Consider the following 27,681-nt stretch of genomic DNA (forward strand, 5'->3'; position numbering starts at 1 on the left):
ACGTCCGCACCGAGCAGATGCAACGAACAACAGCGAACAAAATGAGATAAAAAAAAAAGGTGGCGCAGTGGTAGCACACTGGACTCGCATTCGGGAGGACGACGGTTCAATCCCGCGTCCGGCCATCCTGATTTAGGTTTTCCGTGATTTCCCTAAATCGCTCCAGGCAAATGCTGGGATGGTTCCTTTGAAAGGGCACGGCCGACTTCCTTCTCCATCCTTCCCTAATCCGATGAGACCGATGCCCTCGCTGTTTGGTCTCTTCCCCCAAACAACCCAACCAAAAACCAAATATCTGACATCGCTGCTGCCGGAAAAAGATACTGCAAGAACGGGACGAACGACGACTGTAGAGGACCGTTCAATGTGACAGAAGTGCAATCCTTCCGCAAATTGCTGCATGTTTCAGTGCTAGGCCACCAAAAAAGTGAGAGAGTGCGAACTGTTCAACAAAACATCATAGATATGGGCTTTCGGAGTCGAAGGCCCACCCGCGTACCTATGATGAGTGCACGACCCCAAGCTTTACGCTTCGCCTGGGCCAGTGTGAACATCGACGTTGGACTGTTGATGACTGGAAACATGTTGCCTGGTCGGACGAGTCTCGTTTCGAATTGTATTGACCGGATGGACGTGTACGAATCCAAGGGCCCTGCATGTCAGCAGGGGACTGTTCAAGCTGGTGCAACTGGAGTGATATGGGACCCTTGGTGTGTCTAGACACGACGCTGACAGGTGACAGGCACGTAAGCATCTGGCCTGATCACCTGCATCCATTCATGTCCATTGTGCATTCTGACGTACTTGGGCAATTCCAGCAGGACAATGCGACACTCCACACGTCCAGAATTGCTACAGAGTAGCTCCAGGAACATTCTTCTGAGTTTAAACACTTCCGCTGCCCACCAAACTCCCTGGACATGAACATTATTGAGCGTATCTGGGGTGCCATGCAACGACCTGTTCAGAAGAGATATCCAACCCCTCGTACTCTTATGGATTTATGGACAGCCCTCCAGCACTGCCGGCCGGAGCGGCCGAGCGGTTCTAGGCACTACAGTCTGGAGCCGCGTGACCGCTACGGTCGCAGGTTCGAATACTGCCTCGGGCATGGATGTGTGTGATGTCCTTAGGTTAGTTAGGTTTAAGTAGTTCTAGGTGACTGATGATCTCAGAAGTTAAGTCCCATAGTGCCCAGAGCCATTTCAACCTCCAGCACTACTTCAGACATTAGTCAAGTCCATACCACGTTTTGTTGCGGCACTTCTGCGTTGGGACCGTACACGATATTAGGCAGGTGTACCAGTTTCTTTGGCTCTTCAGTGTTGTTTTAAAATGCAGAATTTGACTCATCATAAATTTCTGTAACGGAAGATTTAGCAATACCCTCCCCATAGATTTTATATACAGTATTATACAACACTAAAATATCTATAACTCGTAATATTTACAAACGTTTCACAACAAGAAAAACAGTAGAAAATGGCAGGAACTGGTTGCGCTGGTTTCTAGTGGTGATTCCTTCATGTAATTCTAAAATCCGTCACTAGACTGAAACACCGACCAGGAAATATTATGTCTCCCTAAGTACACTATTCTCCATGTAACAATATTCTCCCCTACGTATTAATCGAACGCCTGTAAATCCCTATCGTCTAGCTGACACTGTACTGTTAGCCTCTAGTTGAGATTATCTTCAGTAGCAAATGAAGGAACAACGTAGGGAATCTTTAAAAGTGTGTATGAAAATCAAATGTATAGTATAGGGAAGAAAATATTACACATTAATAATAATGGCACGTAAAAGAGTTTACAAGTTTCGTAATTAGGGCGGCTGAGAACAACGTCTAGAAGAGAGTAAAAAGAAATTGAAGAGCGCTTTTAGTCAGCTAAAGAAGAGTGCTTTTAGTCAGCTAAATAGACGTTTCGAAATCGTTTTCCTTTACTGTTTGTTCGGTACGCAGATAGAATAACTTTGGGGACAGATTATTATCCTGTCTCACTTCCTTTACAACTGCTGTTTCCATTTCATGCATTTCAATTATTACAGCTACAATCTGGTTTCTGTGCAACTTACAGATAATCTTTTGCTCTGTGCATCTTATCCCTACTACCCTCAGAATTTCGGAAATGTGTTCAAGTCAACAGTCTCAAAAACTTTCTTTACATCTACAAATGCTGTTACGGAGTGTTGTCTTTTTTCAGCATATCTTCTGAGACACTAGTAAGTCGCAGGGTCAGCGGTGCGTGGCCTTGCGTTTTCCTACCCTTCTTTCCTGTGATTTCGGCTTCTACAAGTCTTTCCATTCTCCACGTAAATAAGTCGTGTTAGTGTTTTGCTACCATGGCTTGTTCGCAACTGTCAACACATGCCTACATATCAGTTAAGTTATAATTCAGCCCGTCTTACACAGGTATTTTTTAAATCTTACCTATTGAAGCGCACAAGTTTTCGCTATCTTTTTCTGAGTGCTTACGTAGCTGCGATTCATTTTGAACCTAACTAATAATTATTAGCAATTTAGGTTCAAATGGTTCAAATGGCTCTGAGCACTATGGGACTCAACTGCTGAGGTCATTAGTCTCCTAGAACTTAGAACTAGTTAAACCTAACTAACCTAAGGACATCACACACATCCATGCCCGAGGCAGGATTCGAACCTGCGACCGTAGCGGTCTCGCGGTTCCAGACTGCAGCGCCAGAACCGCGCGGCCACTTCGGCCGGCAGCAATTTAGGTATGAAAATCTACTAGTTTTCAACTTTCGGCAGTGAAACAATCATCATCCTGTTCTTATTCCTGTTATATTGTACAAAAACGAATATCGATACAGTAAAAACTGCAAATTTTTCGTAGAAATCGATTAAGATGGGAAGGCCATCAAAACAGAGCAATACGAATATGTCGGGTAGTGATTAATATCAGAAAAATGTATCCATGAAACTAATCCAAATGTAAAGCTATTCCAATCTTTCGTATTTACCCCGTCTTCCCAAAAGGTTCCGGTACTGGAGCGTAACAGAGAAAAGTGAAGGTGGTTGTTTTAATGCTTCGCGTATGATACATAGTCTTCCCTTAGCTGAGTGCAACGCACAGAACGTTCGTACACCTGTGGGAAATTGTCAGAAAATTCCTTCTTTGGGAGGCTGTTCAACTCTTGCGTCACATTCACAGCTTCTTTGGGCTTGGCGAACCATTCTGCACTATGTTGTTTTGTGGTGGGTCTTATTGATAACACCAAGCCTCACCACCCGTCATGATTTTTTCCATAAAAGAGTTGTCCTCGTTTTGAATTTCAATCAAAAAGCGACAGGCATACACTCGTCGTGTTTTCATTCGGCAGTCAAGGCGCCGAGACAAACTTTGTACACACTTTTGTCTTCTTCAAACCATTCTGAAGAGTGTCTTGACTACCTGATTAAGAAATGTTCAGATCGTTGCTCCACTGCGATTTGCGACGTAACGACGTTGACGGTACTTGACACACTGGGTGCGCACGCCCCCTACTCAACACTGCCTGCTCAGAACGACAGCGCGATAGCACATCTGTTGTTTACAACTGCTAGTTCAAACTGACACCGTAGTTGCCGCTTTGACGTCGCTTGTACGCTAGGAATAAAATCAGTCGCGGACCTTTCTGGACGGAAGGTGTAAAACCTACTCTGTTTACATTAGTGCGAACGGGGAATGTGTGCATATGCATAATGTTTGTGTTTCAGCGTGCAGTCCCGGTGAGGTGAAGATGAAAGACTGCAACACCTGCAGATGTAGTGGTACTGGCATATGGGGATGTACTCGCATGGCTTGTCCACAGCCTGAAGGTAGGTCTGACGTCTGTCAACATGGTCTGTATAATCAAAATCAATATACAACATCTGTAAGCAATTTGCTATAACGAAAATCTGTTTGACATATATACGTCGTAGAGGAAATACGTTACTTGACAACATTAAGTTCGTGACACTGACTGCCCTGTCACGTCATGTGTTTAGTGTATACAAGATTAAATTGCAGTATGTTGTAATTCCAGTAGAAATGTTCTTCCTGACAAGTCAACATATGTAATACTGTGTATTTGAAACCTCTGAACAGCCGGCCGGAGTGGCCGAGCGGTTCTAGGCGCTAAAGTCTGGAACTGCGCGACTGCTACGGTCGCAGGTTCGAATTCTGCCTCAGGCATGGATGTGTGTGATGTCCTCACGTTACTTAGGTTTAAGTAGTTCTACGTTCTACGTGACTGATGACCACAGCAGTTAAGTCCCATAATGCTCAGAGCAATTTGAAACCTCTGAACTAGTTCTCACCTTCTGTATACTTTTCAAAATGGAATACTTGAATCCAGTATGTCCCAGAACTGATGTATGAGCTAAAATTCTCGTAGTTTATCTAATTTACCGTTCTATATAACGAATCGTTTATGCAAGTTCTTCCTCTCTTTATTTCGTTCTACATTACCTTGTTGTGCACACACTGCAACAATTGAAAAGCACACAGCAAAAACGGGGAAAGTCATATTTTGCACGTGTCTGAGGATAGTCAATTTAATCTTTCAAGAGTACAAAAAAACATATAAAGCGCTCCAGTCGAATGCAACCAATATAAATAACAATTTAAATTATGTGATAAGTACATCTTTACCACGAAGAGAACATGGTAAGTCTATCATTTTTTTGTATTCTTTCGTCCTTCTTTGTGTTCTTTGTTTTCGTTAGTCTTGGATTTTGGTACGTTATGTGGTAGACTGAAACAGAATTTTCTTGCGACTTGACCACACAACTGTTTAGGTTCATGAACGCCAACATATTTTTCATAAGGTATAGACAGGAGCTCTGAAAATATACCCCCGGATTTCGTTATTTGCAAAACTGTCGAGTTTACCTTATAAAAAGTTTCATATTACGAATCACTTACCATGTAATGCTCAGTGAGGCCTTAAGACTTTGTCAGACCCTTACGGTTGATGCCTGTCGACCACCAGAACGTTCCAAATCTACTGGTCTTCAGGCGTCACTGTAAGTAGCCACATATTTGAACAGCTTACCTTCCTTCACAACCTGAGCTTCTCTGAGACGTCGTGTCTTGAAATAACACTTTGGTTTCTAACATGTTTTTAAGAAACGTCGTCCAGTATCGTACAATTTCTTGTTGAACTGCAATGACTTTTTAAGGCTTTGGATTCACTCTTCCAGTTTGCAAAGCTTTAAACCAGTCTTTTGGTAACAATGCAATAACTTTCTTTTTTATGAAACCAAAGTTTTTATAACTTATTGAAAATACTATTTTGGCACTACCTAATCTCTTAATGGTACGAACGAGATACTTAAGGGTAAAACACTATGTAGTTCTTATTCTGTCCTGAACACGAATCACAAATATTGCAAGAACTATTACTTTTGGATCAAGGATTTCACTCACATTAGTGTGCAAAAAACTAATAACTCCATTTTTTCCTTTTTCCTCTGTCTTCAGTGTAAGTATGAAATATTGCATCAGTGTTGGATATTTGACAAGTATTGGAACTGCAACACAACAAATCCGTCCAAAGCAATGAAGACCTTTTGACAAATAGGAATTGCACTTACGGTATTTCGTTTGATTCGTACAGTGTCTGGGAAAGAGCAGCCTCTGGTATTGGGCTCATCATGCCTAAGCCTTCTACGAGAAATTAATGTCACAGAAATCACCGTAATTACATAAGAAGATTGATAATTCCAACTACCGAACAAAATTCTTGATAAGCTGTTCTCCTCTGTGAGGTCTGATTTGTTTGAAATACTCAAACATGAGCATTTGCAGTCGCTCCCGTACGAAGACTGATTAATAGACAGCTTTTCAACTTCAACTTGGGAGCATCCACACATTTTAAAGATCCGAAGAGAACAGCACTACTATCACACCTCCAGCTAAACGCGATTACTTTAAGGAAATAACACAGACTAACCGATCAAGTTTCAACTCGCAACCCAACTGACCTAACAGGTATAATGCAAACAGTGGAAGCAAACCTACGACTTGCGTCATTTTTTCTCTGAGAAGGTCAACTTACAATGTTCTTTCCCTAACCACTAAATGTACAAACCTTTGTATATCGGTGACTTGCCATGTTATTAGAAAGACATTTCAACTACCTTGCAGTACCGAAGATTGGCCATCAGAATATGTCATAAACTCATTTCCTAATGAAATGGACTTAGCTCGTTTTTTCTGTGTGTTCTTCATTGTTTTACTTTCCGCACGAAATTTCCGATTTGAAACAAATTACATGTGTTTTGTACAGTCAGTTTTTCCAGAAATATTCTTAATTTCATGCTATTAGGAATGTTTTGCAAAATGCTCATTTCCTGCGTCTGACAGATTGTTCGAAGGAGCTGAATATTCCGGTTTAAATTGCGAACTAACGATGTGAGGTGAGGCTGTCCCGTTATTATTGGTTATTGTGGTGGTTGCATCAGATATGGTGTTTTCGCGCATCATTATTGCGGTGGCGGCGCCTCTTATTTAACAGAATCTGCATATCAGCAACGGTCCATTGCTTTTGTTTAGTCATCAGTCTTCTGGATGGTTTGATGCTGCTCGCCTCAAATTGCTCTCCTGTGCCAACCTTTTCATCTCACAATAGCACTTGCAGCCTACGTCAGCAATTGATTGTTAGATGCGTCCCAATATCTGTCTTCCACTACAGGTGCCTCCCTCTGCATCTCCATTATGTACCGTGAAAGTCGAGGAAGCTTACATCGTTAGCACTGGCGAATTCCAGCACGACAACCTCTTATCTCTCAGGCAGCATTTACACCACGTGTTGCTCGGTCGAGAGGAAATCTTGCACAACACAACAGGAACAAGATGCGTTCTCTGCCAGTGTCGGAAGCCATCTATTGGTGTCTTAACACATGTACTCTAATTACGCCCCCTCCCCCCCTTTCTTGTCAGTGTTTTCCATATGTTTCTGTCTTCTCCGATTCTGTGGAGAATCTCCTCATTCCTTATCTTGTCAGTCAACCAAGCATTAAGTGTCCTTCTTTAGCAGCACATTTCAGACGCTTTTATTCTCTTCTTTCCCGGTTTTCCCACAGTTAATGATTCGCTTCCATATAGTGGTGTTCAGCAGATGTATATTCTCAGAAATTTCTTCCTCCAATTAAGGTCGATATCTAATAGTAGCGATTTTCTTTTGGCCAGGAACATCCTCTTTGCCTGTGGTAGTCTGCTACTTAGTCGTCCCTGCTTCGTCCGTCCTGTGAAAACCTGAACTTCATAAACTTCGTTGTCACCAATTTTGAAGTTAATTTGGTCGCTGTTCTCATTTCTGCTGCTTTTCATTACTTTCGCCTTTCTTTGGTTTACTCTTAACCATTATTCCGTATTCATTAGATCGTCCATTCCATTCAACAAGTCCTGTAATTCTTCTTTACTTCCACTGAGGATACCAGTACCTTATCACTGATATCCTTTCACAATGAATTTTAGTCTCGCTGGTCAACATTTATTTTACTTCCGTCATTGCTTCTTCATTGTATAGATTGAACAGTATGGATGAGAGACTCCATCCCTGCGTTACACAGGTCCTTTTTAATACGAGCTCTTAGTTCTTGGTCTTCCACTCTTATTGGTCTGTCTTTAGTAGTTGTATGTTATCTGTTTTTCCCTGTGTCTTACTTCTATTTTTCTCAGAATTTTGAATATTTTCCACCATTTTACACTGTCAAACGCTATTTCTTCTACGACATACCCAAAGAATGTGTCTTCGTTTTTCTTGCGTCTTACTTCCGTTGTCAGTCGCTACATCAGAATTTCCTCGCTTGTATCTTTACCTCCTCAGAGGCAGAACTCATCGTCATGTAACAGATTCTTAACTCTCTTTGCTATTCTTTTATAGATTTTTCTTGTCAGCAACTTGGATGCGTAATCTGTTAAGCTGAATGTGCGATATTTTACTCACATATCTGCCCTTCCTATATTTGGAATAGTGTGAATGATGTTTATCCGTAAGTCTGACGGTACGTCGCCAGTCTCATAGATTCTACGAACCAACTTGAATATTGATTTGGTTGCCACTTCCCACAAAGAGTTTAGAAATTCCGAAGGAATGTTATTTATGCTCTCTACCTTATTTGACCTCAATCTTCCAGAGCTCTATCCTCCATATCAACTGCCAATTCTTCTTCTATCACGTCATCAGATAAGTTCCTCAAAGAGAATTTTAGTGCACTCTTCCCACCTACCCGCTCTCTTTTGCGTTAACAGTGGAATTCCTATTAAATTCTTAATGTTGACGCCTCTGCTTTTTATTTCGCTGTTTCGGAATAGGCGTGCCAGTTCGTTACTCATCTCAAGCCAAGGAAGTGGACACTGAGATCTGTAGAATAACATACATTATTTGAAGTCATGATTTAGCAGGGGTTATAATCAAACCCGAGTGAAGCTTGGCACGCCATGTCCGGTTCTGCTGCAGTGAATATCACGGAAATTATGAAATTCTTTTGGCAAACAGAACACATTGGCGAAGACAGGAAAATAAATTTAACCCTCCCCTTACACAAAAAATGTTCAGAACTAATGCAAATAACTATAAATGATATTCATTACTATCAGTAACAAGGAAAATCAAACAACGCTGTCACGAACCCAAGACTGGCTTGACCATAACAGTGGTTTAATAAATAACTGGCAGATAAAAAGCCCTAGGGATGACCAGACTGGCCCACTAACAAGTTACATACAAAATTTTATCACGATACGCCAAAAAGGCGGAAAACATTCAAAAAGATTTAGATCAGATAGAGCTCGTCCGGAGGAAATTTTCGACCAAAAAAATTTTAAGGCTTCAAACATTTAACTCTCGCGTGTAAACTTTTGACTTAAAAAGAAAACCAACTTACTCTTCAATTGTTAATTATTCTAAATTTTGAATGAACGGAAGTTTTAACCCAGAAATCATTGCAATCATAAGACAGAAGTAACAAAGAAGAATCAAAAGTGATATAATGGGATTACATCTCTTAGTTAAAACTGAGGTGAGGCAAGAAGAACGAGTATTTCCATTTTTCTTTAGATTTATGCTCGAGAAAGCAGTTTGAAATGTAACATCTCAGCAGACAACAAACAGTCTGAGCTCTTTGAAAAATGGAAAAAATAGATTTACAGGGTCCAGACGGAATTTTAATGCAATCATAAAGATACAGGTAACATATTGAACAATCAAGTCAGTCGCAGAATTTAAGTTTCTTAATGACATAATTAGAGAAATGTAACTGAAAAGAAAAATTATCGTCTCACTCATAAAATCTTCAAATAAAGAAAGAAAATTTGCAAACACAGAAAGAAGGAACATTAAAATTCCATCATTAAAATAGAATGTATATAAATAGCGGGAAAACCTAATTTTGAACAAGGAAAGAGATATCGAAAACACTGAAATAGAAAAAAATTGCGTTGACGCAAATGTATTATCAAGTCTAAGAAGCAACCAAGGCAAAACATTCACAGTGAGATTAATAATCGCAATTTAAAAATTAACAATAATACCAACAGAATGAATAAAGACTTAAAAGATAAAAAGTTGGCTTATATGAAAACAAGAGTAAAGCAAACACGGTGAATGAAATTGCATGGCGTATTAAAAGAAATCTAAAACTGAAGCTTCCGCTTGTGACATTTAAACCGTGATGGAATTTTCCATCCAGCTGGAAAACTTCGAAGATCACAATACATACTTTTAAAAGATGTAAATAAAAACACAGAACTTTTAGGAAAGTGTACGTCTTTCGAGAGTCAGAGAATAACACGTTCACTGCAGTTGGTACTGAAATAAATAAATTTACATAATCACCGTTTCTCAATGCATTACGGTCCTCATCAATACACGTACACATTCCTGCTGCATGTTTTCCGGCGTCGTACACTTGCTTCCTGTTTGATTATTTTCCAGTTCTAGATTTATCTCCTAGAGTCTAGGAAAGTACGAGGGTCACTCCAAAAGAAACGCACACTATTTTTGTAAAAATACAGTTTTCATTCTGCATGTGGGAAAGTTTTACAGTGTGTAGATACATCCTTCCCGCTTGTTTCCAAACTTAATTCAACCTGTTCCCGCGAGTGGCGCCATCACACATGTCTTCAAGATGGCTGCTAGACTTGACGTTCGTCAGAAGCAACGTGCTGTCATAGAATTTCTGTGCTGTGAAAACGAGACAGTGGGAAACATCCACAAGAGGTTGAAAAAGGTGTAAGGAGATGCTGCCATCGATCGCAGTACAGTTAGTCGGTGGGCAAGCAGGTTACGTGATGAAAGCGGGCACGGCAATGTTGAGGATTGTCCTCGCAGCGGCAGGCCTCGTACTGCACACTCTCCAGACAATGTGCAGGGAGTTAACGAATTGGTGACTGCTGACTGACGCATCACAGTGAACGAATTGTCACGCTACATTGGGATGGGGGAAGGAAGTGTTTGAAGAATACTGAAAGTGTTGGCGCTAAAAGAGGGTTGTGCCAGGTGCATTCCCAGGATGCTGACAGTGGCCCACAAAGAAACAAGAAAAACGGTATGCAGTGAACTTTTGGAACAGTATGAGAATGGTGGAGATGTATTTCTTGGAAGAACTGTAACAGGTGATGAAACATGGCTCCATCATTTTTCACCAGAGATGAAGAGGCAATCAATGGAGTGGCATCATGAAAATTCACCCTAGAAAAAAAATTCAAAACCACACCTTCTGCTGGAAAAGTTATGGCTACGGACTTTTTCGATTTCGAAGGACTCTTGCTTGTGGACATCATGCCGAGTGGAACCACCATAAATTCTGATGCATATGTGATGACAATGAAGAAACCTCAAGCTCGACTGAGTCATGTCTGATCACATCGCCAAAAGCAGGATGTTTTGCTGTTGCACGACAATGCACGCCCACATGTCAGTCAAAAAACCATGGAAGCGATCACAAAACTCGGATGGACAACAGTGAAACACCTGCCTTACAGTCCTGACCTGGCTCCATGTGACTATAATCTCTTTGGGAAACTGAAAGACTCTCTTCGTGGAGCGAGGTTTGAAGATGATAACTCCCTTGTGCACGCTGCCTAACAGTGACTCCAACAAGTTGCTCCAGAATTTTACTGTGGGGTATGCAGGCTCTGGTTCCAAGATGGCGTAAGGCAGTTGGGAGGGATGGAAATTATGTGGAGAAATGAAAATTTTGTTCCTAAAGGATGTATCTACACACTGTAAAACTTTCAAACATGTAGAATAAAAGATGGATTTAAAAAAAAATAGTGTGCATTTCTTTTGGAGTGGCCCTCGTACTTCCTTGGTGTATGGACCAGTCACGCACATGGCATTTCATTTTGTTTAGTCATAATGATGTGTTCCACTCCAGTCTGTTTCCCGAGTTATTATTGTTTGTTTTCTGTGTCTCCCAGTAATTCCCATCATACACCTCTCCATTGTCCATTAAGCAGCCCACCGAAGCTGAGCGGCATTCACTTCGTAAGTCCATCATGTCTGCCAGAAGTCGATGCTAATAGTATTAGAGCGATTGGGGTAAAGTTCCATTTCTGGACAAACTAGGACGGTCATCTTGTCTTTTACCCTTTTATTGACCATCCAATGATTGTCTTCGGTTGTCCTAAACATTAAAAGTAGTAATAGTAGTGGTAATAGTAATTACACACTGTTTGTCAGGCTGCAAGCTAACATCCCAAAGATGTTCGGGCGCACATGCGGTTCCTCTTCGTCCGCAGCTCGTGGTCGTGCGGTAGCGTTCTCGCTTCCCACGCCCGGGTTCCCGGGTTCGATTGCCGGCGGGGTCAGGGATTTTCTCTGTCTCGTGATGGCTGGGTGTTGTGTGCTGTCGTTAGGTTAGTTAGGTTTAAGTAGTTCTAAGTTCTAGGGGACTGATGACCATAGATGTTAAGTCCCATAGTGCTCAGAGCGATTTGAACCATTTGGTTCCTCTTCGTCGAAATGTCTTGGCTCAAACTCATCTAGAGGTTGAACCCCACGTGTCGCATTACACGCCCTAAATTAGACACTTGTGACACTTTGGTTAAATTGTCTGGCTGATGGCAAGCTTGCGAAAGTTAACATAACATATGATAACAGTAATAATAATATAGGGAGCTGAATTAACGACCCATAAATGGGGTAAAGTTCCATTTCTGGACAAACTAGGCCACACAGTTGCGATTTGGTTAGGATAATGTTTATTCAGAAAGAAAACTAATCGTGAAAGTGTCGTATTTAGAATTACTATTACAATCGAGCGCAAATCCATTTGACACAGTTCGATCACTCACAATCTCATCGCAAAACACAAGTCCAATACTCCACCTCGATATTTACACTAGAAGTTACAGTACACATTACGCGCGCGGCTGCTCACCACTCAGAGACTAAGTCCCGCGATACCACACAACGCGAAGTTTTCTAAGTCGTTCCACTTCCTAGCTGCCTAAACAGACCGACTGTCCGCTTTCGCTTCTCAATCCGAACTGTACCCTTTGGTGTCTCCAGGCGAACTGTCCGCTTTCGCGTCTGCACCAGCACTGTCCCTCTGCCAGTCCGCGGCTGTGTTCCCGCGCGCCGAATATCCTCGCTCAACTGACTAGGGCAGTTCCCTTTCCTGAAGCCGTCCATCTGATTGGCTACAGCTTATTATACATTATTTTACGATATTTGAATAATCAAAGCTTGACAACTTTCATGTTCTAAATAAAGAAACAATAATATCCATTACATAATTAACTTAAATTCTTTTACATAAAACCAATACAGTTTCCTTGTTAGCTTTGAGTGTCACGGCCAGTAGCCTTGCACGAATGTCCATTCTGATAAAGAAAGAAAAGAAGTAACTATTATGAACTAAATTGTCCGCCCCGATAGCTGAGTAGTCAGCGCAGTGGTCTGTCACGCCAAGGGGTCTGGGTTCGATTCCTGGGTGGGTCGGAGATTTTCTCCTCTCAGGGTCTGGGTGTTGTGTTGTCTTCATCATCATCATCAGTGGAAGGCAACGGGAAACCGCCACTGGAATCACTTCCCTAGATGCTCATGCAGTGGACCTCTCTGACAGGGCTTCCCCCATGACAAGACCTGCCGTAAGGCAGAACTCAAAGTTTTTTTACATTTACAACAAATATTCTATTACCTAATGATTCAATAAGGTGTCATGCTGTCATCGTTCAATGTGTTTTGTGTGGAGGAAATGATGGTCCGATGTTTAACTGAAAATACTGATAATTTAAATTTACTATATCTTTTAAACAAAGAAAGTTACAGAGTTGATATTTACAACGTTTGTCATTTTAATGGTGCTCTTCTATATGAAATGTTGATCGGTAAGATCGATCAAAGCGTTCAGATTTTAGCATTCAGGTCTTTCTTACAATTCTTGTTAATTTCCCTTTAACAGTCAATCCTAAAATATTATAATTATGATCAACATGCAAGTTTTATTGGGGTCACCACGAAAATTTATGGAGGATGGCAGATTAAAATTACTGTGGCTTCATTCCCTGCATTACTACAGAATTAAATAGTTTCCATAAATGTTTCCCCTTATGGTCGATCTTAGGTCCGCCATATTTAACACTGCTACGTCTCCCTGGCCACAAACGCCTCTACTGGATTTCCCTGTGACGTAGGTTCTCGTCTGTCTCACTCGCACACTACAGCGCTTAGGCCTCAATAGACAACATAGACAATAGACGCCTGTGAGATTCCCCATCTCGTGGTGAATCTGCGCCCTTTGTGGCACACGGTCCTGGACGACAGGGTTCGTTTCACAATTCCTGTAGGCTGACTCTTTCGGCCATATATTTAAATGAGAGTACAATGCTCGTTAACTCACAAGGTCAACTAACTTTTACTGAACGCTGCACTGCACTTCAAATTGACGTACATGACACTATTTTTCAACATAGCCACCAAGTCTCTGAAAACAACTGTCGCACCGTTCTACCAACTGTTTCAGTTCCTCGACGACAGTAATTCACTTCCATACATGGCTACACTCCATACAAATACTTTCAGAAACGACTTCCTGACACTTAAATCTATACCCGATGTTAACAAATTTCTCTTCTTCAGAAACGCTTTCCTTGCCATTGCCAGTCTACATTTTATATCCTCTCTATTTCGACCATCATCAGTTATTTTGCTCCCCAAATACCAAAACTCCTTTACTACTTTAAGTGTCTCATTTCCTAATCCAAGTCCCTCAGCATCACCCGACTTAATTCGACTACATTCCATTATCCTCGTTTTGCTTTTGTTGATGTTCATCTTATATCCTCCCTTCAAGATGCCATCCATTCCGTTCAAGTGCTCTTCCAAGTCCTTTGCTGTCTCTCACAGAATTACAATGTCATCGGCGAACCTCAAAGCCGGCCGATGTGGCCGTGCGGTTAAAGGCGCTGCAGTCTGGAACCGCAAGACCGCTACGGTCGCAGGTTCGAATCCTGCCTCGGGCATGGATGTTTGTGATGTCCTTAGGTTAGTTAGGTTTAACTAGTTCTAAGTTCTAGGGGACTAATGACCTCAGAAGTTGAGTCCCATAGTGCTCAGAGCCATTTGAACCATTTTTTTTGAACCTCAAAGTTTTTATTTCTTCTCCATGGATTTTAATACCTACTCCGAATTTTTCTTTTGTTTCCTTTACTGCTTGCTCAATATACAGATTGAATAACATCGGGGAGAGGCTACAACCCTGTCTTACTCCCTTCCCAACCGCTGCTTCCCTTTCATGTCCCTCGACTCTTATAACTGCCATCTGGTTTCTGTACAAATTGAAAATAGCCTTTCGCTCCCTGTATTTTACCCCTGCCACCTTTAGAATTTGAAAGAGAGTATTCCAGTCATCATTGTCAAAAGCTTTCTCTAAGTCTACAAATGCTAGAAATGTAGGTTTGCCTTTCCTTAATCTATTTTCTAAGATAAGTCGTAGGGTCAGTATTGCCTCACGTGTTCCAGTATTTCTACGAAATCCAAACTGATCTTCCCCGAGGTCGGCTTCTACTAGTTTTTCCATTCATCTGTAAAGAATTCGTGTTAGTATTTTGCAGCTGTGGCTTATTAAACTGATTGTTCGGTAATTTTCACATCTGTCAACACCTGCTTTCTTTGGGATTGGAATTATTATATTCTTCTTGAAGTCCGAGGGTATTTCACCTGTTTCATACATCTTGCTCACCAGATGGTAGAGTTTTGTCAGGACTGGCTCTCCCGAGGCTGTCAGTAGTTCCAATGGAATGTTGTCTACTCCGGGGGCCTTGTTTCAACTCAGGTCTTTCAGTGCTCTGTCAAACTCTTCACGCAGTATCGTATCTCCCATTTCATCTTCATCTACATCCTCTTCCATTTCCATTGTCCTCAAGTACATCGCCCTTGTATAGACCCTCTATATACTCTTTCCACCTTTCTGCTTTCCCTTCTTTGCTTAGAACTGGGTTTCGATCTGAGCTTTTGATGTTCATACAAGTGGTTCTCTTATCTCCAAAGGTCTCTCTAATTTTCCTGTAGGCTGTATCTATCTTACCCCTAGTGAGATAAGCCTCTACATCCTTACATTTGTCCTCTAGCCATCCCTGCTTAGCCATTTTGCACTTCCTGTCGATCTCATTTTTGAGACGTTTGTATTGCTTTTTGCCTGCTTCATTTACTGCATTTTTATATTTTCTCCTTTCATCAATTAAATTCAATATTTCTTCTGTTACCCAAGGATTTCTACTAGCCCTCGTCTTTTTACCTACTTGATCCTCTGCTGCCTTCAATACTTCATCCCTCAAAGCTACCCATTCCTCTTCTACTGTATTTCTTTCCCCTATTCCTGTCAATTGTTCCCTTATGCTCTCCCTGAAACTCTGTACAACCTCTGGTTCTTTCAGTTTATCCAGGTCCCATCTCCTTAAATTCCCACCTTTTTGCAGTTTCTTCAGTACTTATCGTCGGAAAATCTGCGAGTGCTCCGAATTAGTTCTTCGACTGCTTGGACATTTCCGTCTGTAGGCGGTGTCCAATGGGCTTCCTTCACTATCATCATTGCCCACATCTGTGAGGCCTTGGTCAAATTGTTGGCACCGTTTAATTATGGCTGGCCGTGACGTTCCATTTGGTTCATATACCGCCAGAATTTCACGGTTAATGTGTGCACTATTTAGATATTTTGCCCACAAGAATCGTAGTGTCCCACGTACTTCAACTTTTTCCACTTGATGGGTCTTTTCACTCCCACACTGTGATGCAGCTGTTGTCTGTACCGCAACAAAATTGTGTTTGCGGGAAAACCCCGTACATGTACTCCCTTCTGACAATGCGCAACCCTTGTTACGCAGAGTTCCTAATGCGGGACGACATTTGCGACCTACTTTTTGAAGTCCTCGTAGAAGTAGCACTAATAGTAGTAGTAGTAGTAGTAGTAGTAGTAGTAGCTGTAGCTCTATTCTTCCATGGATCAGTCTTACAGGCCATGCGGTTCTAGGCGCTCAGTCCGGAACCGCGCGACTGCTACGGTCGCAGGTTCGAATCCTGCCTCGGGCATGGATGTGTGTGATGTCCTTAGGTTAGTTAGGTTTAAGTAGTTCTAAGTTCTAGGGGACTGATGACCTCAGAAGTTGAGTCCCATAGTTCTCAGAGCCATTTGAACCATTTGAACCATCAGTCTTACAAGGATTTTGGATACGACATTATAGCCTGTTAAAGCTTCAGGCAAAAAAAACCCTATTTCATATTTGCTGGCATGTACTTACTTACAGGTCTAGTTTGACAGGGATGGAACAGGTAGATCCTCTGGCCATATGGTAGGAAACAACCTGCTGGTATTTTACTTGAAGTAAATGAAGGAAACCACTATAAACCTAACTCACGATGGCGCCGGTGTGTTTAAAACATCTTAAACTCATTCGACTTATTCTTCCGGTACAACAATTTCATTCTGGTACATTTTCGCAAAAGAAGTTATTTTATGACGTAAAAAGATTGTGCTCCACTGCTCATTCATTTCTCAACACTAACAAGTGTTAATACTACACACCACACGCATTATTTCTTAATGTAAAAAGCTGATGCTGCGCCATTAATTCATTTCTCAACACCAATCGCTGTGTTTACAACACGCACTGTATCGTTTGACAACAGAGTCATCACGATGATGTCTGATTTCTATCTGATGTACCGTAGCTTCTGTTTTTCTTGCATGAAAAGTTGTTGAGCTCAAGAGGATAAATTGTTCTTGATATTCACTGCAGAACTTTAGTATAAGGCTTCCCATAAAACTGAAAAAAAAGTATTGTGGTGCAACAGTGCGTTGTAAAATGAAATATTCTTTTATTACTACACGTATTACTTTTTTACAAGCCTCTATATTATCTAAGTATCCTTCATTGTATACTTTATACACTTTTTAGCAGTTTAACGTTTTAATATTTTTTCAATATTTGGCCCTTTATTATGCAATTTTCTTTCTCAGTAGAAAATCGCTTTTTGAGTTTTATCTCTATTCATTCTTGATAAACGTAAGATCAGTCTGTATCTAGTTCTGGGTAATACACAGAGCTGTATGTGCATTAATTATCAAAGGTATTTTCATGTTAATAACTGACTGGGAAATACACTCACGTTGTACATTTAAAATCACAAATGATTTAACAGATTTTGAAGTGAGCCTCAATACCCTTTTTTCTTATTATTCATATGGCCATTTACTGTAGTTTGAAATTTACATTCATGTTTTGTTTACCTGTCCCCGAAAAAAGAACTCCATTGGTCAGAATGTATGAACTGTAAGTTACTAAAACACATTGGCTGTTTCATAATGACGACAGGAGTCTGATAGCATTACCTTAAGATGACACTGTGTTTGGAAGTACCTTTATATGCTCACACCATTACCACTGAGAGTCAATAATCATTCCTAGAAATTTTGTGCCCGTTACACATTCCATACAGTTACCATCTACATTTAAAGTAACAGTGTAATTTTCTACGATACTGCAGTGCCTGCTTTATTCCGAACTACGATGCAATGTTCCTATGGATATGTGAAAATTTGTGCCGGACCCGCAGTCGAACACAGATTTCGCTTTTGTTAGGAGCGGTCGCGTTACCATCAGGCTTTCGCGTCACGACTCCCGGTCCGATCCAAACTTCCATATGCCGCCAACCATATGTCTACACCCGTACTCGTACATCCATTGTGTGTACTCCCGTGCAGGCGAGTCATTTTACCGGAAAGGCGCTTACTCGGTGTCGGCGGATAAACACGATATTGCAGTGCCTATGTAATTCCGAATTACGATTCAGCGTTCCCTTAGACGTGGACGCATGGTTGACGACATATGGACGTTTGACTGTAGTCGTGAGTCGCGCTAGAATAGCCTAGTGGTACCGCTCGCGATAAACGTGCAATCTGGGTTCGAGACCCCGTCTGGCCCAGATTTTCACTGTCGTTATTCCATTATATAGCTGATGGTTGTCCATACGCGCAACTGCGAATACATCTCATGTGTAATTTTCTGTCTCCACACCGAAATTCCTGGCATATGTTTTCTGTATATTGAGTGTACTGTAGCCGGCCGTGGTGGCCAAGCGGTTAAAGGCGGTACAGTCTGGAACCGCGCGGCCGCTACGGTCGCAGGTTCGAATCCTGCCTCGGGCATGGATGTGTGTGATGTCCTTAGGTTAGCTAGGTTTAAGTAGTTCAAAGTTCTAGGGGACTGATGACCTTAGAAGTTAAGTCCCATAGTCCTCAGAGCCATTTGAACCATTTGAGTGTACTGTACCCTTATTGTATTCTGAACAGCTGTAAATTTGCTTGTGGTTTTCACTTTCTTTCTGTGCAAAGAGTTCTCTTGTTTTCCACTTGCTATAATATTGCTGTCAACTCCAAAAATAATGATATTTTTCCCCTTACTAACACTTTTGGGAAGGTCATTTACATAGCTCGCAAGCAGTGTTAGTCGCAATGTGCTACAATGAGAGTTCCTTTATTAATTTACATGAGCTATTGTGAAAATGTGAAACATCAAAGTAAGGCAACCATTAAGCTCTTCAGGATGGCAATGCGCTGCCAAAAGACGTTGTGCTGACATATTATATTGAGTTGGGCAGCAAATTGTTTCACTTCTATTAATGTCATCTTGTTACACAGATATGGCCAGTAAGTACATCAAGAAAATTTAACATGTGACTGGCTACTAGCATTTAGCAAGCAGTGTACGTATGTTGATTTCAATAAACAACATAATTTTATGATTCAGTAGCATTTTAATATCAATATTTAATGGGCGGACGTGGTTTGGCAATATTGTCCCATCGTCGGATGCTCATATACTGACTGTGCATTAATTTGTTTTATTACATTTACCACAGTGCGATGTTTTTTTATTGTTGGAAGTGTCAGTGAGGTTAGATGGGGAAATTCTGTCGGATATCTGAGAGAAAATGCAGTCCATTTCGGAGATGTAGCGCTCTGAACATAATTAACATCGAATTTATTCAGACCTTTCTTGGAGGGGTTGGATCCAACAAATGCACCTCACTTATGTCAAATACTAACAGATAAAATGATTTATACTCAGGAGATGAGCACCGGATAATGGCAGAACCGCGTTATTCCTCGAACGATATTGAGATCGAAACGTTACTGAAGCAGGCAAGTGTGTTGTTTATACGCTGAGGTGACAAATGTCATGGGATACCTTCAGCCGGCCGGGGTGGCCGTGCGGTTCTAGGCACTTCAGTCTGGAACCGCGTGACCGCTACGGTCGCAGGTTCGAATCCTGCCTCGGGCATGGATGTGTGTGATGTCCTTAGGTTAGTTAGGTTTAAGTAGTTCTAAGTTCTAGGGGACTGGTGACCTCAGATGTTAAGTCCCATAGTGCTCAGACCCATTTGGATACCTTCATATGTCGTGTCAGACGGTTTTTTGCCCGGAGTAGTGCAGCGGCTCGACGTGGCATGGACTCAACAAGTTGTCAGAAGTCCCCTGCAGAAATACTAAGCCATGCTGACTGTAGTGCCGTCCATAACTGCGAAAGAGTTGCCGATGCAGGACGCTGTGCGCAAAGTGACCTCTCGATTATCTCCCATAAATGTTCGACAGGATTTATGTCGGGCGATCTGGGTGGCCAAATTATTCACTCGAACTGTCCAGCCTATCCTTCAAACCAATCGTGAACGGTTGTGGCCTTGTATATGACATTTTTGTTTGGGATCATGAACTTCACGAATGTCTGCAAGCGGTCTCCAAGCAGCCGAACATAACCATTTCCAGTCAGTGATCGATTCAGTTGGACCATTCCGTGCAAACGCAGCCCACACCATTGTGGAGCAACCTGCAGCTTGCTCACTGTCTTTTTGACAGTTTGGGTCCACGGTTTAGTGGGGTCTGCTTCACACTCGTACCCTACCATCAGCTCTTACCAACTGAAATCGGGACTCGTCTGACGAGGGCACGATTTTCCGGTCGTCTAGTGTCCAACCGACATGGTTACGAGCCCAGGGGAGGCGCTGCAGGTAATGTCGTGCTGAACAGTAAACACAATCACGTCGTTCGTGTGCTGCCGTAGCCCACTCTACTAACATAGTTTAGTTTAGTTTAGTTTAGTTATGTCATGTTCCGTAGATCATTTTTTCCGATTATGTTATCGCTATGATGTGCAACAGGTCAGATTACAAAATATATATATATATATATATATATATAGTGCTAATATTAATATCACAGAAATTTTTAGTTCTACACATGCAACTACATTTAGAGGATTTAGAGGTACAATTCTTTTTTTACCATTTCTGAAACAGAAACTCGTCTATGGAGTCGAAGGAGTTGTCCAAAAGAAATGATTTTAAGCTAGATTTAAAACTTGGTCTACTACCTGCCAGACACTTTATGTTGTTGGAAAATGATCAAAGATTTTTGTTGCTGAATAATATACTTCTTTTTGAGCAACTGAAAGCTTCAATAACGGATAGGAAAGGTCATTTTTCCCCCTAGTGTTGTATGTATGAACATCACTGTTCTTCGCCAACTGAGATGGATTATTTGTAGCGAATTTCATTAGCTAATATATGTACTCTGATGGTGCAGTTAAAATACCTAACTCCTTGCAAAGGTGCCTACATGACGTCCTAGGGGTGAACACCACTAATTATTCTCACTGCTCTCTTTTGTGCAGTCAATGCTTTATGTCTAAGTGGTGAGTTACCCCATAAGACATTATTGAGTGGAAATATGCAAAGTGTGTTAGGAGGCTGATCTGTTTATTACCAAGGCTAGCTATTATACGAAGAGTGAAAGAAGCTGAACTTAGTTGTTTAAGATGCTCAGTAATATGCTTCTTCCAGTTGAAGCTGTCATCAATGTGAACACCCCAAAATTTGGAGAAATATACGCTGTTAACTGAGTAATGTTCATATGCTACATCAATTGGCAGTATGACTCTATTCGGTGTACAGAACTGGATATAGTGAGTTTTTTCAAAATTAAGGGAGAGTCCATTATCTGAGAACCAGCTAAAAATTCTTTGAAAGACATCTTTAACAATATCTTCAGCTGCTTTTTCTGGAATGGGATTTATTATAAAACTCGTGTCATAAGGAACAGCAGAGGACATAAAATTGAACCCTGTGGGACTCCATTTGTGATAACTCCCCATTCACTAGAATTTACCACCCTCCCAACATTACTTGTTCTATTCAGCACAACGTTTTGCTTTCTGTTCATTAAGTATGAGTCAAACGGGCTGTGTGTATTGCTTTCAGTTCCATAAAACCTGAGTTTTTCTAAGAGTGTGACATGGTCCACACAGTCAAATGCCTTGGAGAGACCACAAAAAATACCAACTGGCGATAATTTGTTATTTAGGGCTTGTACTATTTGATGGGTATATGTGTCATACGTCCACATTGTTTTATGCGGTTATTTCACGCAATGTTGGCTGTCTGGTGGCACTGAAAACTCTACGCTGACGCCACAGCCCTCGGTCATTAAGTGAAGGCCGTCGGCCACTGAGTTGTCTCTTGTTAGAGGTAATGCCTAAAATTTGCTGTTCTCGGCACAATATTGACACTGTGGCTCTCCAAACGATAAATTCCCTAACGATTTCCGTAATATAATGTTCCGTCCGTCTAGCTCCAACTACCATTCCGCGTTCAAAATCTGTTAATTCTCGTCGTGCGGCTGTAATCCAGTCGGAAACCTTTTCACACGAGTCAACCTGACTAGAAATGACAACTCCGCCATTGTACTGCCCATCTATACCTTGTGTACGAAGTACTACCGCCATCTGTACATGTGCATATCACTATCCCATGACTTATGTCACCCCAGTGCACAGTCGGTTAAGACCTCATACAGAGCCATATAATACAGTCAAATTTAAGCATCTTGACTGCTGATTTATGGTGATGCAAATCTGAAAGTTGACGAATGTCCACAGATGAGAGCGTGAAGGTGGCTGTGAAGCGGAACGCGCAGAACTGCGTCCCCAACACGACGTTCAAGCTGGACTGCAACACGTGCACTTGTAACAGCGCCGGCACCGGAGCACTCTGCACCCTGAAGGGCTGTCCGAAGCGCAGCCGCAGAGGTACGTGATGGCGGCAACACGCAACAGGCGAGCGGTGCACCACTGTCACGATATCTGTATGCTTGGAGATTAGTACTGGTATCAAACTGAGAATGAGTTACGTGAGGAACATCGTAGCTTTAGGAGAAGTAAGGCCATGAGAATAGGCAATTCTGAAACTGCTCTTGATAACTTACGAAATACGAAGGTGTCATAAGATTTCTCGACCTGAAAATTACGTACGGTAATATAAAGTGTTGCACGATGTTTGAAATCGTCAGTAAAATACTATTATGCTATACAAGACGAATGTTACGCAATATTTTTAATTAGAAATACGGTCTAAATCGCGCAAGTTAAGTTTATCGGTGGCCGGTTTCAGTCCAAAGGCGGACCATCTTCAGACTGTACTCCGAAATGTAGAGTACTATAAACACAGAGGGAGCTACTGATAAAATGTAAACAATGTAATGAAAACAAAACGAAATTATACCCAAAATCGTGTGTAGACTGATCCACGGAGCAGGAACTGCTAAAGCCTCTGGAGGAGCTGTCAACTGCTGGAGGAGCAACGATGTACTGTGGTTAAATAAATCTACATCCATACTCCGCAAGCCACCTGACGGCGTGTAGCGGAGGGTACCTTGAGTACCTCTATCACTTCTCCCTTCTATTCCAGTCTCTTATTGTTCGTGGAAAGAAGGATTGGCGGTATGCCTCTGTGTGGGCTCTAATTTCTCTGATTTTATCCTCATGGTCTCTTCACGAGATATGCGTAGGAGGGAGCAATATACTGCTTGACTCCTCGGTGAAGGTATGTTCTCGAAACTTCAACAAAAGCCAGTACCGTGCTACTGAGCGTCTCTCCGGCAGAGTCTTCCACTGGAAGTTATCTATCATCTCCGTAACGCTTTCGCGATTACTAAATGATCCTGTAACGAAGCGCGCTGCTCTCCGTTGGATCTTCTCTATCTCTTCTATCAACCCTATCTGGTACGGATCCCACACAGCTGAGCAGTATTCAAGCATTGGGCGAACAAGCGTACTGCAATCTACTTCCTTTGTTTTCGGATTGCATTTCCTTAGGATTCTTCCAATGAATCTCAGTCTGGCATCTGATTTACCGACGATCAACTTTATATGATCATTCCATTTTAAATCACTCCTAATGCGTACTCCCAGATAATTTATGGAATTAACTGCTTCCAGTTGCTGACCTGCTGTATTGTAGCTAAATGATAAGGGATCTTTCTTTCTATGTATTCGCAGCACATTACACTTGTCTACATTGAGATTCAATTGCCATTCCCTGCACCATGCGTCAATTCGCTGCAGATCCTCCTGCATTTCAGTACAATTTTCCACTGTTACAACCTCTCGATATACCACAGCATCATCCGCAAAAAGCCTCAGTGAACTTCCGATGTCATCCACAAGGTCATTTATGTATATTGTGAACAGCAACGGTCCTATGACACTCCCCTGCGGCACACCTGAAATTACTCTTACTTCGGAACACTTCTCTCCATTGAGAATGACACGTTGCGTTCTGTTAGCTAGGAACTCTTCAATCCAATCACACAATTGGTGTGATAGTCTATATGCTCTTACTTTGTTCATTAAACGACTGTGGGGAACTGTATCGAACGCCTTGCGGAAGTCAAGAAACACGCCATCTGCTTGGCAACCCGTGTCTATGGCCCTCTGAGTCTCGTGGACGAATAGCGCGAGCTGGGTTTCACACGATCGTCTTTTTCGAAACCCATGCTGATTCCTACAGAGTAGATTTCTTGTCTCCTGAAAAGTCATTATACTCGAACATAAGCTCCGCCCCTAGCCGTCACCACAAGTCATCTGTAAGCAACAGAATGAATGCATATTGAATAAGTGACGATAAAATTTAGTTACTAACTTAAAAATGGTATCTATTTATACGAGGACTATTCGATAAGTTTTGCAACACTTTTTTTGAAACTTCCAGACAGATTAAAACTGTGTGCCGGACCAATATTCGAACTCGGGACCTTTGCCTTTCGCAGGCAAGTGCTCTACCATCAGCGCACACTCCGCTGCAGAGTGGAAATCTCGTTCTGGAAACATCCCCCAGATTGTGGCTCTGCCATGTCACCAAAATATCCTTTCTTCTAGGAGTGCTAGTTCTGCAAGGTTCGCAGAAGAGCTTCTGTGATGTTTGGAAGGTAAGAGACGAGGTACTGGCAGAATTGAAGCTGTGAGGACGGGTCGTGAGTCGTGCTTGGGTAGCTCAGTTGGTAGAGCACTTGCCCGCGAAAGGCAAAGGTCCCGAATTGGAGTCTCGGTCCGGCATGCAGTTTGTCAGGAAGTTTCATATCAGCGCACACTCCGCTGCAGAGTGGAAATCTCATTCTGGGAACACTTCTTTTTCTGAAATCAGGTTGGTTTTATTTAGGATTCCAATAAACCATGTTACTCTCCACGCTTTGGACTACAAAATTCTATTTTTGAACATAATCTCCGTTCAATAAGACGGGCTTATGCCACCTCATTGGGAGGGCCTGTATGGCTGCGTGGTAGCACTCTACTGATTGACGTCTGAGTTAACGTCTTGCTGCATCAATATCCTCCCCATCATCAACGTACCGCTTGCTGCGAAGCGCATCCTTTATTGGCCCAGGTGGAAGTCGGAAGTTGCTGTAGGGTGGATGAGGAAGAACAGTTCAGTGATGAAATTTCCTGGAAGATTAAAACCGTGTGCCGGACTGAGACTCGAACTCGGGACCCTTGCCTTTCGCGGGCAAGTGCTCTACCAACTGAGATACCCAAGCACGACTCTCGCCCCGTCCTCACAGCTTTACTTCTGCCAGTATCTCGTCGCCCACCTTCCAAACTTTACAGAAGCTCTCCTGCGAACCTTGCAGAACTAGCACTCATGAAAGAAAGGATATTGCGGAGACATGGCTTAGCCACAGCCTGGAGGATGTTTCCAGAATGAGATTTTCACTCTGCAGCGGAGTGTGCGCTGATATGAAACTTCCTGGCAGATGAAAACTGTGTGGCGGACCGAGACTCGAACACGCAGGAGAGCTTCTGTAAAGTTTGGAAGGTAGGAGACGAGATACTGGCAGAAATAAAGCTGTGAGGAGAGGACGTGAGTCATGCTTGGATAGCTCAGTTGGTAGAGCACTTGCCAGCGAAAGGCAAAGGTCCCGAGTTCGAGTCTCGGTCCGGCACACAGTTTTAATCTCCCAGGAAGTTTCATATCAGCTCACACTCCGCTGCAGATTTAAAATCTCATTCTGCAATCCAGTGATGTTTTGTGAGCCCCTCTCGTGTCCGCAGACTTGTGTGAGGCCTTGTGTTGTCATGGAGAACGAGAATTTCGTTTGCGTTTTTGTGGCGACGAATACGTTGATGTCGTTTCTCCAATTTCCTTCAGAGTTGATCGTTGCTCCATGAGGGAGGACATCAAACAGAATAATCTGTTCAATATCCCACAACACTGTCGCCATGACATTACCGGCAGAGCGTGCGACTCTGAAATTTCTCTTCTGAGGAGAGGTGGTCTGGCGCCACTACAAGGACTGCCGTTTTGTTTGTGGTTCGAAGTGGTGAAGCCATGTTTCATCACGTGCGACGATGTTCAAGAAAAAATTCTCACTCTCAGCGTTGTAATGTGGAACCAATTCCGCACAGATGGTCCTGTGTTCCTCTTTATGGACGTCTGTTAGACAGTGACGAACCCACCCGGCACACACCTTTGAGTACCTCAACTGGTGGACACGTATGTCAGCCGTACCAATAGAGACGTTCAGTTGCGCAGCGAGGTGTTTGACTGTGATCCGTCGATCACCTCGAATGAGAGTGTCCGCACGTTCCAACAATGTAGGAGTCACAGCTGAGTGCAGCCGGCTGGCACGCGGGAAATCGCACAGGTGTGCACGACCTTGTTGCCGTAGTGACCGACGCCTCGCCCAACAATTCACCGTGCTTCTGTACTCCGTAGACATTCTGCAAGCGAATATGAGTAAGTGTGATTCTCTGGTTTTCCGCCCAAAGAAACTCAATGAGAGCTCTCTGCTTGGAACGGACCTCCTTTACAGGCGCCATTTTGAAGGCTACAGAAAGCGCCACCCTCTACTGGAATTTCATCAAAGTATAGTGGCCAAAGCCTGAGTAATCTGCGATGTCCCACTTCAGATTCCGCATCTTTTCAACGGAAACCGGCTGACAAAAAAGAAATGCGTAGCATTACTTACTTAAAGCCCCTAGTAATATTGGCTGTAAGATTGACCACTATTATATTTTTGACGCAAAGAGTTAGAACATAAAATGTTGTTGTTGTTGTGGTCTTCAGTCCTGAGACTGGTTTGATGCAGCTCTCCACGCTACCCTATCCTGTGCAAGCTTCTTCATTTCCCAGTACTTACTGCATCCTACATCCTTCTGAATCTACTTAGTGTATTCATCGCTTGGTCTCCCTCTACGATATTTACCCTCCACTCTGCCCTCAAATGCTAAATTTGTGATCCCTTGATGCCTCAGAACATGTCCTACCAACCGATCCCTTCTAATAGTCAAGTTGTGCCACAAACTTCTCTTCTCCCCAATTCTATTCAATACCTCCTCATTAGTTATGTGATCTACCCATCTAATCTTCAGCACTCTTCTGTAGCACCACATTTCGAAATCTTCTATTCTCTGCTTGTTCAAACTATTTATCGTCCATGTTTCACTTCCATACATGGCTACACTCCATACAAATACTTTCAGAAATGACTTCCTGACACTTAAATCTATACTCGATGTTAACAAATTTCTCTTTTTCGGAAACGCTTTGCTTGCCATTGCCAGTCTAAATTTTATATCTTCTCTACTTCGACCATCATCAGTTATTTTGCTCCCCAAACGGCAAAACTCCTTTACTACTTTAAGTGTCTCATTTCATAATCTAATTCCCTCAGCATTCCCTGACTCAATTCGACTACATTCCATTATCATCGTTTTGCTTTTGTTGATGTTCATCTTATATCCTCCTTTCAAGACACTGTCCATTCCGTTCAACAGCTCTTCCAAGTCCTTTGCTGTCTCTGACAGAATTACAATGTCATCGGCGAACCTCAAAGTTTTTATTTCTTCTCCATGGGT

General features: G+C 42.2%; 2 protein-coding genes across 2 annotated transcripts in view; one reads left to right on the top strand and one right to left on the bottom strand.

Moving 5' to 3' along the window:
* The window catches only part of LOC126100519 (serine protease inhibitor I/II-like), a 154,417-nt gene that overhangs the window by 39,091 nt on the left and 87,645 nt on the right, over positions 1-27,681 (bottom strand). The gene's annotated exons all lie outside the window — the stretch shown is intronic.
* LOC126101191 (protease inhibitors-like) overlaps positions 1-27,681 on the top strand; it is a 76,429-nt gene that overhangs the window by 25,582 nt on the left and 23,166 nt on the right. The window contains exons 2-3 of the mRNA XM_049911887.1: positions 3,720-3,821; positions 22,429-22,578. Of these exons, the coding sequence (XP_049767844.1) occupies positions 3,720-3,821; positions 22,429-22,578 (252 nt within the window). The remainder of the gene's footprint in view (positions 1-3,719; positions 3,822-22,428; positions 22,579-27,681) is intronic.

The sequence above is a fragment of the Schistocerca cancellata genome, chromosome 9 (assembly GCF_023864275.1).
Source record: "Schistocerca cancellata isolate TAMUIC-IGC-003103 chromosome 9, iqSchCanc2.1, whole genome shotgun sequence".
In the NCBI taxonomy this organism is placed as follows: domain Eukaryota; kingdom Metazoa; phylum Arthropoda; class Insecta; order Orthoptera; family Acrididae; genus Schistocerca; species Schistocerca cancellata.